The 16246-nt window shown below is 37.1% G+C and overlaps 1 protein-coding gene across 1 annotated transcript; it reads left to right on the plus strand.

The window, feature by feature from the left end:
• The first annotated feature begins 6781 nt into the window (after nt 1-6781).
• On the plus strand, nt 6782-8353 carry LOC115993998 (glutathione transferase GST 23-like). Its single transcript, XM_031118001.1, has 2 exons — nt 6782-7166; nt 7740-8353. Exons 1-2 carry the CDS (start codon nt 6852-6854, stop codon nt 8097-8099), a joined length of 675 nt encoding a protein of 224 aa, XP_030973861.1. The 5' UTR covers nt 6782-6851; the 3' UTR covers nt 8100-8353.
• Nucleotides 8354-16246: the final 7893 nt, after the last annotated feature.

Below are 16246 nucleotides of genomic sequence, written 5' to 3' on the forward strand. Positions count from 1 at the left end.
AAATGAAAACATAGAACTTCTCGTAGTTAAATCCACAAGAAGGTTAATATTAGGCAGAGAGAACTTGTCTTTTGGACATGCATTGTTCAAATTGTGAAAGTCCAAACAGCAACGAATCTAGCCATTCTTTTTCTTCACAGGCACTATGTTGGAAAGCCACTTGGGATGTTGGATGGGCTTGATAAAACCAGCTGTTAGCAGCTTTTTGACTTCTTGAGTTATCTGAGCTTCTGCATCAGTGTGAAAGACCTTGGCTGGTTGGATTACTGGTTTGATTCCTGGGTCTACATTAAGAGAATGAACCACCAACCCTGGATCTAGACCGGGCATCTCATCATAGGTCCATGCGAACACATCCATGTATTTTTTGAGTAAGGCCGGTATTCGCTCCTTTTCTTGTACTGTTAATTGACTACTAATGAAAATAAGTTTCTGGGATCCCAACTTAGCTCCTAAATTTATTTCCCTTAACTCTTCCTCAGGCTGAATTTGTGCCTCTTTAGCTGGTTCCCCTAGGACTTCTTCTTGAGCCATCATACATTCTGGTCCCTCCTGCATGATGCATTTAGGCCCCGCGCAGCTTCATAAATGATAAATTAACCTTCCTTCGGGTTCTCGTACTATTACACATTCCCAGGATCCTGAGGTATTAGGTTCCCTCTTTTACCTTTTTCTTTCCAAGAGGTTTCTTAAGTCACGGGTACCCCCTCCTTCTTCTTCTTCTTCTAGGATAGGTGTTCCTGGGGTCCCTGGCATGGGGCTCTCATCATCCGCTTCTAACTCATGATAGAACATTGTTTCCATGAAGTTTACCTCTCATTAGTTGAAAGGGTTATGGTTGGCAAGGATCCTTACGGGCCTCCCATTCAATCTCCCTTTAACATATTGATGTTACGTGGATGGAATAAGGCGGTGCTTGTGGAGCCATGGGCATCCCAATAGTACATGGTAGGAAACCTCTAAATTGATCACGTGAAATCTAGTCAGGGCTACTATTGGCCCCACTCTCAAGGTCAGCTGCACATATCCCTCAGTTGATTCTGCTGATCCTCCAAATCCTGTTATCTCCATGGGAGCCCCAAGGATCTTTCTGCTAGTCAGGCCCACGGTTTCCAGGGTACTCAAGGCTATGAGGTTGAGTGATGCCCCTGTGTCTACTAATGCTCTTTTGACTTGGACACCATTTATGGTGGCCATTAAATAAAGGGTTCTACGGTGGTCTGGATGCTTGACTTTTATGTCTTCATCAGTGAAGGTTATTGCATTAAATAAAGGGTTCTACGGTGGTCTGGATGCTTGACTTTTATGTCTTCATCAGTGAAGGTTATTGCATTGGTTGTCTCAAAGTAAGCTCGACTAGCATGAGATTCTGTCGTGAAACATTCCATCCTTAAAGCTGCTGCTATACTCCTGAGAGATTTTGTGGCCGCCCTTCTTGCTTTTGGCCCAAATCCCAATTGGTTGAACAGTGACCTGAACTTAGGGTTCTTTTGGAGAGTCCTGACTGTACTTGGGTGGAAGGATCCTTTAGATTCTTCTGCTTCTGTTGGGTTCCCATGGATCACCACAGCCACTACCCCTTTCCCTTTGTGGTTGGATAGGGGATTCCTTTGCACTTTGGGTTCCTTCTGAGTGAGCTCCAGGGCTCCTTCTCTTAGTTTCTTGTGAAAGAGCCTACGGAGGGTCCAATAGTCCTTGGTGGAGTGCTTGACGTAGTTGTGGATCCTGCAAAACAAAGAATTCTTCCTTTCTTCCTCAATTGGTGGCCTGGACACAGTGAATGGTCTAATAATTCCATCTCTAATCCACTTATCCAAGACATGGTTCAATTCCTTTGCAATACATGGAATCACTGGTGGTTCCTTGAACATTTTCATTTCTGGCCTCTTTCTTTTCTCCCCTACCGATGCTGTCATGGCCTGGGGTACTGGCATTCTCTTTGTTCTCATAGTCTATGCTGTCCTTTTGGTTCTTTGTAGTAGGTCAGCAAACTAAGTGATGCATAAATTTTTGAGGTTGAGCATATAATCAAAGAGCATGTTTGATATGCAGATCTCCATGAACTCTTTCTCCTCATGATCTCCATAATAGTCTAGAGAAACATCTTCAAATCTTTTGATGAATTGGACAAGATCCTCTCCAGGTCTTTGCCTTACCATCTGGAAGCTTTGGAAGGTGACCTTGTCCTCTCCAAGGTAATACTTTGCACATAACCTCTCCATCATTTTGTCCTAGGTCATAATGGACCTAGGCCTTAGCGTGGTGCACCAAGTATATGCTCTTTCCACTAGGGACTCAGCAAACTCCCTTAGGCACAGTTCTCTGTCTCCTGTGTAGGGGCCTATAGTGTGAATAAATCTACTCACATGTTCCATAGCACTCCCATTTCTTCCATCAAAAGAATGGAACTTCGGGGGTTCATATTCTTTGGGATATGGTTTGCCGAGGAGTTCAGGTGGGAATAGGGGATCCCGAGAAAATTGCTTGGGAATTCCCAAGAGTTGCCACCCCCTCTTACTGCTGACCCTCCCTCTGGTTGGGCTCTGTCCTGATTGACCACAAAGGGAACATTGTCCCTGATTTCCTATGTCTTGCCTTCTTTGAGAAGGCGAATTTCTTGCTGCAAATTTTTCAGCATTTTTGCCATTCGAGCCATAGGGTCTGGTTCTTGTCTTGCGCGCCTTTGGCCTGATACCACTTCTTGTTCTACTAAAGGCACCTCATTCCTTTGTCTAGAGGCTACTTCATTCTCTCATACAGGCTCAGAGGCCGCAGGTGGCACATTGGTACATTTGATGTTCCTTGGCCTTGGACCCATGCTCTGTGAAAGGACTGCTTCTTCCCTCTCCTTTTCCCAGTCCCTAGTAAAGTCGCCAAAATGTGTGGGTGCCTTTTTTTTTTTTTTTTTTTTTTTTTTTTTTAAACTCCCAGACCCAAGGATCCTGAGCCAAATACTTGTTTTTTGGTGGACTGGACTTGGTTCACCACAGCTAAATGGGCTGTTTACAAACCAAGTGGTGCATAGGGAAAGGGTTCTACAACGAGTATGCAATGGCAAGCAAGAATATATATATATATATATATATATATATATATATGTTGAATATATATAACAGCAAGAATGACAGCAAAAGGAAAACAATGTAACAAGGAAAAAGAAATACACAATAACTATTAGAGATCCCCAGGTCAATATGAAATTATTTGATTATTTTCTTAATTATGGACTACAATGCGCTCACTAAGACGTGTTACAAGGTCCAAATAAGCTCAAAAATTACAAACTTAGGTGGCTATTCAAGCCTCCAAGACTTGCAAAGTTTGAATCTTTTTGAATCCGAGTATGTTCTATAGTGGCTATATTGGGATACTAGGAGTATTTCTCTCTTTTTACTACTTTCTCTAAGTTTTGACAGAGTTTTCTCCATGATTCTGTTATGGTTCATTGCTGCCTGATTTCCCTCTTCAACGTTGGCTACCTTTCCCCTTTTATAATGTCTTGGTAAGGTTCTGGAGTACCACTAATTTCTTTTTTTTACTCCCCTAGGCACCAGAGCTTGTGTTGTGCCAGTCACTCAAAGGGCTGGTCTTTTCCTTATTCCTCATAATTTTCTCCTTTTGGTGCTGTCTCCCTGAAAGTCCCTTGCCAACTTTCCATTCTAAGGCACTCTTAGGTAACTGACCTCAGCTTTTGGCTTTTTACCTTTTCCACTTTTGGCTGTCCCTTTTTTTGTCATTTTTCCCAAGTAATCAGAATCCTTTTCTGCTAGGTTGAGTTTTTCTCAGGCACTTCCCCTTATAGTTCTTCATTCTGGGTTTCCCAAGGTACTAGCTTTTTTGTTCATGAGTTGTCACTCTCCAAGCTTTCTAGTTCTTTACTGCACCACTGGGTGCTTGAGAAGGACACATATGTTCTTTGTTTCTTGTATTTCGTGGTACCCCTTCTGAGTTGTCTCCATCCTACCTCAACCGTGTTGTGCGTCCCAGGGATCCCGAGCCTTTGGTAGCCCTTGGGGATCCCAGCCCAGGTCTTTCTACTGGACTCTCCTTGACTCCTTGATCTTGAAAGGCTAAATCTTTTCCTTCCATGGATTTTTGGGCTTCAAAAATTTTGGGCTTACCGTCCTTTTTCTTTGTGGTGAATTCATCCCTTTTATGATTACTTGTCTTGAGGTTGGCCCATTGTGTTATTTCCTTGGGCCTGGGTGTCATGATTTTTTTGACCTCAACAACCCTTAATGGGTTTGGGCCTCTCCCCTTTTCCTTTATTGGGAGCCTAAGCGCTTTATAATTTCAATCCTTTGTGTTGTTTTTTGGGCCTTGGTACAACATTGTGATTTTTTTTTTTTTGGACCTTAACATTGGTCATGATCTATCAAGAAACAATGGTTAGGAATCATTCTCTTTGAAGCTTTAAACCAACTGTGGGCATTCTGATACAATTTATCAGGTGGTATCTTGGGGAAAGTTACTACCAAAAGAAAGAGTTTTTGGTGAGTTGCAAGCTTTGTCAGCAAATTTGTGAAACCTTATCCTATGTACTTTCTAAAGGTGTAGTGGTTGCACTTGTACTTATTAGGAATTCAGCATTCAGAATTTGGCACCTCTCTGTCTCTCTTTGTATTTATACAATATTATTTGTTTCAGCTAATAAATAATCTTGGCTTAAATATTTGTTTTCCCTCTTTTTGAACTCTATTTTCTGTTTGTATATAGTATTGTCAAACATTGTTAGCAAAGTGTTGAGCATTGTGACTGGATGAGAATGTATTTAAAATTTTCAATTTGGATTATATTTTGAATCATATTATTAAATTTTGATCAATGTGAAAGAGCACATCCAAATTTCTTTTTTATTTTTAAAAGAAAATACTTAATTCAATGGTTATAAAATGTTGAAAATTATTTCAAGATACACTTTATCGACGGTTGAGTGCTTGTGGATAAAAGTAATAAGCACACTTTAATCTACGTTTATGTGTATATGTTATCAACATATTTCAATAATACTTCAAAGTTTAGTAACCGTTGATAAATGTATAACACTTTTATCAACGGTTGCATAAGTCGTAGAAAAATATGCTTGACATGGCTTTTATTGATGGTTCTCGACAGTCATTTTAACTGTCAAAAATACTTTTTTCTAACGGTTTCTAATACTTTTTTCGATGGTTTCAACTGTTAAAAATAGCTAAATTTTCTTGTAGTGATTAAGTTAGAGTAGAATTTATATCTTGTATAAAAAATAATACCCATATTCCACTTCATATTTTTTTGGGATAGAAACTTCATTTCATTCTTTAATGACCTATCAATTTCATTCTATCATTTTGGATATACATCACTGTAAGTTTCTTTAAGACATTCTCCCTTCTCCTCATGTGTATGTGTTAAAAATACTTAGTGTTCTAAGAAAAAAAATCATTCTATTATGTTATTTTATAAATTCTCAAACATAAAGTAAGAGATAATTAATTAGCTTTTTCTTTTTTTTGAGAAGGAGATAATTAATTAGCTTGATAATGAGAAATTTAGATTATATTTGGGTTCTTATTATTAAGGTACAATTTATTTCTATAAGTGTTAATGTAGAAAAATAAATTATCACATAAACATTTTATTTTTATTTTTTTTAAATAAGAAGAGAAGAAATTATCATAGAAACTTTAAATGCTCTATAACTAGTATTAAGTGTCCGTTTGACAAAAAATTATTTTTCCCAACTTATTTTACTATTGAGCTTATTTTTTATATTATTTATGAGTTCTATTACACTTTTTAGTATTATTTATAAATCTCAATATACTATTTCAGTTAACTTTTACCTTTATTGACAATACTTTTAGTAAAATTGTTTTAATTTTAATAAAATAAATCGATCCCAAACATTCTCTATGGAATAATATTTTACATTTCCGTTAGTCTTTGAGATGAATTTCTTGAAACTGTTATTTATCACGACTAGAGAGTTGGCATACTGGTTACGGGCTTTGAACAGTAATGTTCTGGAATGTACGCGGACTTTTAACATTGTGACTGACGGACTACTATCGTAATCATGGACGTAATTCTTTTATTTTTTTGGTTAAGTCATGGACGTAATTCGTAAGTGCACTTTGACACTTCTTTCAAGCTTTCACATCAGATTTTCTTTGAGTTTGAAAGAAAATAATAGACCTGGTAAAGACAACAAAGATGGAAAGAGTGTTTTGGTTTCCAATAAATAAATAATAAATTCAATCATCTGATGTCCTTTCCTCGCGTGGTCCTTTCCAAACTTCATGAAATAATTCGGCATTGTATGGTATATATGTTTTAAGGGTTTAAAATCTTTTCACTTTCGTAAGGTAATTTTATTTTTAGTTGTCAAAATCTCATCCATTCAGTTAAAAATGAGTGAATTGGATTTATCTTATCATTAATATTTAAATAAATATATTAAGTATCATCATTTTTTGAATATATATAACATTAAAGTATTCCAAAATGCAATTACAAGGCACGTTACCTCGATTTTGAGAAGCCTGATATCAAAATATTTTATTCCATTACACATTCCGAAAGGGAATTGACAATATTGAGTAAAACAAATTATGATAGGAAAAAGCAATGAAAAGAAAGAGTAGGTGTGTTTACAAAAAAAGAAAAAAAGAAAGAGTAGGTGAATAAATTCAACATTTAGACAGACCTCTAATTTAGTCAAACTTGGCGTCTCATTATCTCATGCTCCGATGTTGAATTTTCAAAATCTCTGGGAAGACACACATATATAAGTACTAGCAGCCTCAGCCTGTTCATCAAAACGAAAAAAAAAAAAAAACCAAGTGCACAAAACCGCACGTAAATCTTAAATGGCGAAGCAGGAGGTGAAACTTTTGTCATTTTGGGCTAGCCCATTTGCCTGGAGGGTTGAATGGGCTCTAAAGCTGAAGGGTGTTGATTATGAGTACATTGAAGAAGATATCTTCAACAAGAGCTCTCTTCTTTTGGAGCTGAACCCAGTTCATAAATTGGTTCCAGTCTTGATTCATGACGGGAAAGTCATCCTTGAATCGTTCATCATTCTTGAATACATCGATGAGACCTGGAAACAAAATCCACTGCTGCCTCAACATCCTTATGAAATAGCCCAAGCACGATTTTGGGCTAAATTCGCAGAAGAGAAGGTAATTCCTGTTGGCTTTATATATAGCTTATTTGAGAAATTGTGCGCTCTTTAATTTTCTTTCTAATATTACGATATTTAACTATACCAGTCTCTTTTCTTTCTTTTTTTGGTTTTAATTTAAAAGTGGATTTGATTCATTGTTGACGTTTTGCAGATCAAAAACAAAATTGGAAATTGAATGAGATTTGAGAGTAGTGTTTTAACCTTTTAAGTTTCAACCAGAACAGAAAATGACAACCAATTAATGGACAAACCTTTTTTTTAAATATTTTTTTATGGCTTACATTGGACAAACCCAATAACCATCACACATGGATAGAATATGGGAAATTAAAAGTATGTCTAACAATACTCAATCGATTTCATCTTTTCTTCATATAACCTACAGGTCCTACACTTTTATGAGCATTCTTCTTTACTAAGAGAGATTATCATGTTCCCAAATTAGTGCATAGGAAACGCAAAATTTTATGGATATCACACTTCACACACATATGCTGATGCATAACAACTCACTCATCCTTTCATTACATAATTTTAATCATCCAAAATTTTCTGTTTCTTGGGACAGCTTTTGTATGCGACATGGACTGCTATGTGCTCCCTAGGAGAGAAAAAAGAGAATTCACGAAAATTAGCCATAGAGGCTGTGGAAAAGATAGAGGAAGTGATAAAAGGGAAAAAGTTTTTTGGAGGGGAAAGCATTGGGTATTTGGACATTGCACTGGGATGGATCGCTCACTGGCTGCCTATTTGGGAGGAAGTTGGGTCGATGCAGATTGTGGATCCTGCAAAATTTCCTGCCATCATTGCATGGATGAAGAATTTTCTGAATCACGGACTGATCAAACACAATTTACCACCTAAGGACAGAATGCTTGTTTATTTTCATGAGCGTAGCAAAACCTTGTCGGCTGTCCAGCAGGGGTGATTTTCATTTACAGTTTAGTTCTACGTGTTGGGTATGTTTGCAAGTAATGCATTTTAGTTTGCTCATGTGAGAATTTTTCTAATTATGCTCTTTGAGACGGAGAAATTATGTGGAAAGCTTTTTCTGTTCTTTATGAATTTTGTCTAATATTTGAAGGGATCTAGCTAGCTAGAAGACTTCAAATAAATACGTGTTGTACTGTTGATTGTGTAAGCCCTGTCAAATGAAATAAATTTGCATTATTTGCTTCTTCATTCTTGGCTTGATTTTTTAGCTAAAACCAGCAAACTCATGTTAACTCAAAGCACAATACAGAACCAAAAAACTTTTTTCTAAATCATTATGACAACTCGAGGGGCCATTAACATCAATATAACCTTCCAAAGCACAACACTAATGAAAAAAAAAGAAACAAATCGGTGCCACATCATTTCTAATTGGGTGATGATTCTGATGGATGATAGTACTGCTAGTGCTATACACACATGGTTGTTTTTTTCTAAGCCAAATGTAAGTAGAGGGGATTGAATCAAGAACAAACTTCTATCTTTTATCTCAAAAAAAGAAAGCTAACCCAATAGAGATTATAGAGGCGACATGCCAATGGCCCACATGAGCCATGTTATGAAGCATAAAGGGTAGACAAGATTTTAGGCCCATTTGGTGTGTTCTGTCCCTAGGCCATGAGTTTCATTTTTTTTTTTTTGGGGGGTGTGGGTGGAGTGGGAATGACAGAGGCGGCTGTAAGATTTATTTTTATTTTTTAAATTTTTTTAATTTTTAGGGTAGTCACTATTGGGGGGCCTTTTTTTTTCTTCACCAACATGATATTTGGAAAGTCAAGACTCAGACTCGACTTTGGGCTTGGAATATAGCCCAAAAGTTATCAGTGAAGTGTGAAAGGCCCATTTTGCTCAAGGTTCAGGTTGCATTCAACAAAAATTATAATAAAGCCTCAAAAAATACCCATCACAAAGAAAAACAAACACAAAGGATGGCTCACCACAATAAGTGCTTAAATAATAATCTAGTGGTAAACAAGAATAAGTGCTTAAATAATAGTCTAGTGGTAAACAGGAAAAACGTCTAGTGGTAGATGCTTGAAAAATTGATAAATGTATTTGCATAGTAAAAATTATGCATTCCTTCATAGTCGGTTAATATAAAAGTAGACCCATTATAACAAGTACATAAGAGGAAAAATGGTCCAACAGTGAATGTAACAGACCTCCAGCGATAACGTCTAATAAGCTAATAAATGTGTTTACATGATAAAAATCATATATTTCCTCATTATTATTAAGTCAACATGAGAGAAAACTTTCATAGTATCCAAGAGATTATGGCCTTCATTACAATAACAATAAACAAGGATTAAAGGCTTCATAATTACAAGTAAAAGAGGAAAAATTAGGATGGAATGAAGGAAGAGAAAGACCCCCAGCTTAGTGTAGCAAATATTAACCAAGGTTCTAATACCCATGATGGAATATATGAAAGGATGTTTGGTAAATGATGGAAGCTACTCTTATATGAGTGAGTGAGCATATATATGGTGATGTGGGAATAAAATGGTAAAGGTGCTAGGCTATTTTTGGTCAAGGTGGAGAGAGATTGATTGTAGCTAATCATGAGACCTTTATGGTGCTGGATTTTGTTATAAAAGAGAAGGAATATTTGTGAGTTGATGGGTATGGGCATTTATGAACTAAAAAGGAACTTATTTCTAAATTAAGGATTGAAAATAGCAAGATTGATGGAGACTTTGAGAGGATTTCGTTCCCCTTGGTGAATAGATGATGCTTGTTAGGATATATGTGATTCAATGTTAGGAACATATGTCACTATTTTATGTAATTGGCTAATCCTTTGACAAAACGAACTTTACTTGTAATTGGGTAGATCTAGTATGTGTTTAATGTTTCAAGAAATAAGGTTTCAAATTCAAGTATTAAAGCCATGCAAGTCTGTCCAAGAATCAAGTGTGAAAGTGCTGCTCATTAAAGCTCGACAACTAGCATCTATTGAGACTTAGAGAGCTGTCTGAATCCCGTGGCTTGACAGTTTATGAAACTCAGTTTTTCAGGACTGTTTTTCATCCAATTCGTGAGTATGTATTTGGGTTTTCTTTTCTCACAACCTTAAACATATATAAGGATTATTTTAAGGGCCGTAAAAGGTTAAACACAATTGCACAAAAGCAAATTTCACAAAAGTGAAGAAGTGTGATCAGAGACAAAATTTGCCCTAGTTCATCTTTCTTGTGAAGAAGTTACTGTGTTTGTACATCGTAGGGTTTTGCGACCAAGCAACTTCATGATCTTCATCATGTGATGAACTGAAGAACTTTGTAGCCAACAACCTTCTCTAGTTGGTGATTGAAGTGGCGTACTGAGCTCCGCGCAATTGGTTAGTCATGTACTGTTAGTCGTGCATTGAAAGGAGAGATTATCACTACAGAACAAGTCCAATTGAGTATTGGGGTAAGGGTTCAACTGTAAGTTGGTATAAGGTACTGGGATTCCTTTACTTGTAACCACTTGTCTTGATAATAGTGGATTCTCAGGAGTGGTGACCTTAAAATCACCCGGTGGGGTTTTTGCCGTGTAGGTTTTCCCCATTCGAAAACAAATCACCATGTCAATTTAATTTCCACTGCATACTTAGTTTAATTAGTGATTTGTTTGTGCTACCACGTACATTGCATGTTAATTTGATTAATTAATAAACTTGGCTAATTAATCAATTAATTCATCACAATGGGTCAATACGTTTTTTGCCTATCAATGCTTTCCTTTTACAGTGGAGTTTAGAAAGAAATTAGCAAAAGTAAAAAATGTTGGGTCTGATTAGCAAGAGAATTTTCAGAATATCCATCATGAGATTTGGCCAAAAATGGTATGAACTTTTTGAGTGCTTGTCTCCTTTGGGTAATGTCAAATGGAGTTGAAATTTAGAGTATCTAACCTAGGATTTGGCCAAAAATGATGTGATTTGCTTTTGGGTTGCCTTGCTTCTTTGGGCAATATCACACGTGGGTGAATATTTGGGTAATCTTGTATTAAATGTTAAGATTTCTAAGGTTGTGTTCAGCCAATGGGCTTAAGGCAAGTATTAAGGTAGAATCTTGGTGCTGCAACTAAGATTTGAGCTTCAAGGAGTAGGAGCTATCACCCCAAGCCAGGTGTCAAGCTTTTAGCCTACTGTTAGGATACATTTCTTTACACCTAATATTATTTAAATAACACCTATTTATTTCTTTTCAAATGTCACAAACAAATTATTGGGCATGCCTAAATATATATATATATATTTTTTTGACTATCACTATGCTAGCCCATAACCTTTCTCATTTCTATCACAAAATTGGGCTACAAATGCAAAACACTATGGGACCTAATATTTTCTCATAAAGCCTGAATTATTTATTGAGCGAGATAAAATCTAATCCATTCTAAAGCCCAAGAATTTTATGCTGAGCAAATATTTGAAAAAACCCACGATTGAAATTCATGGCAATACCATTTTTCCAATGGGATTCAACCCCATGATAAAAGCCCATGATTCAAACCCGTGGCAACTTATTCATCAAAAAGCCCGATCCCACTAGTAATATCAAAAGCCCAATTTTCAATGATAATATCAAAAGCCCAGTTCTCGTTGGCAATATTGAAAGCCCAATTTACGTTGGCACTATTTTATCAAAAAGCCCAAGATTATTAACGCTTGGCAAAGAAAAAATATCATGGTATAATTATTGCTTAAATATTACTATGGCAAAAACCATGGCAATCGTCTTATAAAGGCTCATAGGGAGTTGTCTTGAAGATTATGTTCTCATATTACCCATGAAATACATGGTCATCATTTGCATCACAACATCCATAATATATACCTTCAACACTCATGGTAAATATTCAATCCCACAAGCTTATCATTTAAATTATATGCAATTATTAGAAACCATGAACATTATTTACGATATGGAATTCATCATAGTAAATGTTATTTACAAAGGTATTTTGAAACTTGTCCTATTGTTTCAAACATTACAAATAATTGCCCAAAGGGCTATTGCAAGTATTTATGAAAAACCAAAAAATATTTACTAATAAAATACCATGAGGAATAAAAACCCATGGCAACATGTGTTGTTGATGTCCATTTTGTAGGATGCACATAACCCAGCCCAAATGAACCAGCCCATGTGAGCAAGCCCAATCCAAAAGACCCCAGCGAGAGGCTAAGGATTGAAAGTGGACAACCAGCCCTTGTTCATCCCTAACCAAAGTACAGTTAGAGGCCCCTACAAGAGAACCAAGTCTTTGAGGATGAACTAGGGGCTATCTCATCAGCTTTCTGTCACCCTCTACCTGACATGAACAATGCCCGAGGGTTGTGATATCAGTCGAGGTCTAAAGGGTGATGGAACTCCATCATCTTCCTTAAGATTGTACCTCCAGTAGAAAGGGAGCTGAAACCAAGTTATTCAAACCTCAACAAATTGATGCTATAAATGTCAAAAACGTTCAAGACATGATTCATGTGCCAAGCTCATGAATCCTAAAGGGGGAAAATTGGGAACATGTGGTTTGGAGGGCATAAAGGGATCTCCAGCAAAACCCCTTGATGTGGACTTGGAGTTTGACACTTGGCTTGGGTTGTTGAATCCTACTTCTTGGGGTCCAAATCTCAATTGCAGCATTAATATTCATTCTTGATACATGCCTTAATCCCATTGGTTAAACTCAGCCCCAGAAATCCTGGCATTTAATGCAAAACACTACAAAATCCCATCATGTGTCATATATTACCCAAAGAAGCAAGGCAGCCCCTAAAGTAAATCTCCTACTTCTAGCCAAATCTTAGGAAGATTAACCTTGATTCCCTACCTCTGATCAGTCCTGTGTTTTTTGGATTCTTGTTAATTAATGCTTCTCTAAAACTCCATTATAAAAACATAAGTACCTCAGCCCATAAACACACAACTACTCCCTCTGAAACTCTTGATTTGTTTGCCATTTTTGCTTGTGGTTTAGCTCTCCTTAAGCTCACCACTCATTCCCCTTAGACCACACTCACCTAACCTTAGATATTCTTTTCCCCCCTTTACACAATCATTGCACACAATCGCAGCTCATAAATGTCTCCCAATTAGTCATAAACAGCCCACTACTCACTAAAACCTTACCTTCAGTATTAATCCTATCCCATTCACTCAAGATAGCCCATATTACCTCATTCATGCCTTATGAACACACACTCACCAAAATCTTAGTTTAATACTTGCTGCACTGAGCCGGGATCCCTCTCTCCCTTTACACGATGCCAATTAATCCTTTTCTTCTTCCTATGGAACCTTTAATTTTACTTTTTGTTTTACTGTTGAAATGTAAAGTTGTGATTTACAACTATGTTTTATGTTGGCTTTATTCCATGACAAAAAGTATTGTAATTGTTCTAATTTTGTTCCTTGTATTTTGTGGGATTTTATTGTATTGGGTTTAGTATTAGGTTGGTCAAGACTCAAGCTGAAATGAAGAATCAGTGAATTTCGCAAGAAGCTCGCGAGAAGTTAAGCCGCGAAAGGGCATGTGAGGAGCACATGACTAGATGCTGAAGAGTCGTGCCAGGCTGTCGTTTTCGCGAGTGTCTCGCGGGTAAGGCCTTCCTGCGAGACAGTCGCGAAACATTCTGCCTGGAGGATTTTTATGTGTGAATTCCTTACCCTTCACCCATACTATATATACCCTCATTACCCACAAATGTAAGAGAGGCCATTCAGAGAGAAAAACCCTAGATAGGTTTTCTACAACACACACACCCATCTTTTTGAGAGAGAGCTACTCATCCTTGTGAGAATTAATTGTAGCCTCTTCTCCTTCCCTCTCCCATTATCATACCTTGAGAGGAGATTTGTACCCAAACACAATCCACACCTTTTTAGAGTGTAGTGAGTGTTTTTGGTGTTACTGGAAAGCATTGGAAGATGCCAAGGTTGGCGGATGCAACATGGAGCTTGTTACAGGATCCGGAGAGCTAGACAAGACACGGTTCCGAGAAGCCTTGTTGGAGTAGGAGCTTGGAGGGCTTAGGTACATCGGGTAGATTAGGCTTGGAGGGTCTCTTGCTAACCCATGTATCCCAACTGATTGTCTAGTGGATCGATTACCGCTTGGAGGGCGGCGGATAGGTTTTTCGCCGAGTTCTTCGATTTCCTCTTCGATAACACATCGGCGTGTTATCTGTGTTTGCATCTCTCTTCCCTACTCTTGTTCATTTTATTTTACTGCTGTGTTGCTTTAAATATGGATTAGAGTAGCTCTCTTGCTTGTATGCTTGTGTTTACACTATTCCGCACTTAGTATTAAGTTAGTGTAAAATCCACCAAGTCGTAACTTTAAAATTGAGGGTCTAAACAAGCTCTTGTGTTTTCAACACATTTTCGAGCTTTCATGAAGGATATAATGTATTTGTAACAATCAAACTCTTCCCTCACATTGATGTAATGATGGCCGAAAGTACAATAAATTCCCCTGACCGAGACATACAAGGACCCCCAAGAGTTAACACTTTCCTAAATTTATTTAATCATTGACTGCTGGACTATGTAATTTCACCCTTACTGTTGGAGAATTCATTTCCCTTATACTATCAGAACAGGACCACTAACGTATTAATTAAGTATTGTAAAGTATTTTCATTGGGATTTTGTTGCTGTTTTGTCAAGTGCAGCCTTTGTTTCTTGCTTGGATAGGCTTGTCATCACACCGAAAGCCTTTGGGTACCATCTCAAGAGCCCATAGTCGAGTTTCAGCTTGGGTTCCCAGCATTTTATTCAGAGGCATCAATTTCTCCCTTAACATTTTTTTGGCCCCCTGAGTCACATGTGATCAGATTCTTACTATATTTTTTGAAAAGAAAAATATTTGGATCACACGTGCGAGTGCTTTTGTTATTATTGTTATTATTGCTATTATTATTATTGTTGTTGTTGTTGTTGTCATCTTTGCTATATACATATATGTTTGTTTATTTATTTTTATATATATATTTTTGTGTATACATATGTATATATATGTATGTATATATATATATTTCGAAAACTTGTCATTGTTATGTTTCATATATACATATACGAGTATACATTGTTGTTGTTATTATTTGGTCATTTTGTTATTTGTTATTATTATTTTTTTAATCTTTTATTTAATCTTTTTTATTTATATATATATATATATATATACATATATTTTTGAAAAATAATGATCGTTTGTGGTGTTATGTGTGAACCCTTGTAAAACCTCATCTCAAATACCAAGGTGGTTACTGTTACCTGCAATAACTATAGCCCCCTAGCATGTCTTTTCAAGATTGGGTTTCACGTTTCTCAATGCAACCCAAGGAGTTAATTCTGCCCTTTCCCCATTATTTTTTGTTAATGTTGAGAAATAGAGAAATGGAGAAAAGAAAAAATAAAAGAGAGAGAGAGAGAGGGGTTTCACCTTCTTCTTCCTTGTTTCGGCACCACCAAAAGAAAGAAGGAACAAAGAGGAGAGGGAAAAACTCCTCCACATATATATATATATATATTTGGCCATTGTGAGAAAAGAAAGAAGGAACCATTCTGTTCCTCCTCTGTTGTTCCTTTTCTTCTCCCTTTTATTTGTGTTTGAGACGTTTCCATCATCAAGTTGTGTTCATGGCTGAAGAAGAGGAAGCACCCATTGTCGTTGATGTCAAAATCGCAAGAAAATCGCTCCTACTGTTGCAAGACCCGTGATATTACTCTTCTCCCTTGTTTCCTATGGTTCCGATTGACATCGGTGCATCTGATGCTCCTTCTTAATGGAATATTAGGGGTGAAGCCCCCAATCTCGAAACTGCACGTGTACCTGCAGCATCTGGGGTTATGGATTTGCACCTCCAGTGGAAGGAGCTTCTGCCTTCACCAGTGCAATTTTGGTGTCCTAGCGAATTGATCAATGGTTGGTTTGATTGGCTTGATAAGGAAATTGAGAATGATGGATTTTATCAGGCTCTTCACGATGCCAACATTTTTGAAGTGGTACCGATGTCTCGAGGGTAGCATGTATTTAGGGACATTATCGCACTGTGGTATTTGATTTGCCGTTGGAGCCCGGAAA

This window comes from Quercus lobata, chromosome 6 (assembly GCF_001633185.2).
Source record: "Quercus lobata isolate SW786 chromosome 6, ValleyOak3.0 Primary Assembly, whole genome shotgun sequence".
NCBI lineage: Eukaryota > Viridiplantae > Streptophyta > Magnoliopsida > Fagales > Fagaceae > Quercus > Quercus lobata.

Excerpts from the sequence above, each read along its gene's own strand:
- LOC115993998 (XM_031118001.1), top strand. The coding sequence starts at position 6,852 with ATGGCGAAGCAGGAGGTGAAACTTTTGTCATTTTGGGCTAGCCCATTT. Across the intron at positions 7,167-7,739 it reads CTAAATTCGCAGAAGAGAAG|CTTTTGTATGCGACATGGAC; the intron begins GTAATTCCTGTT and ends TTCTTGGGACAG.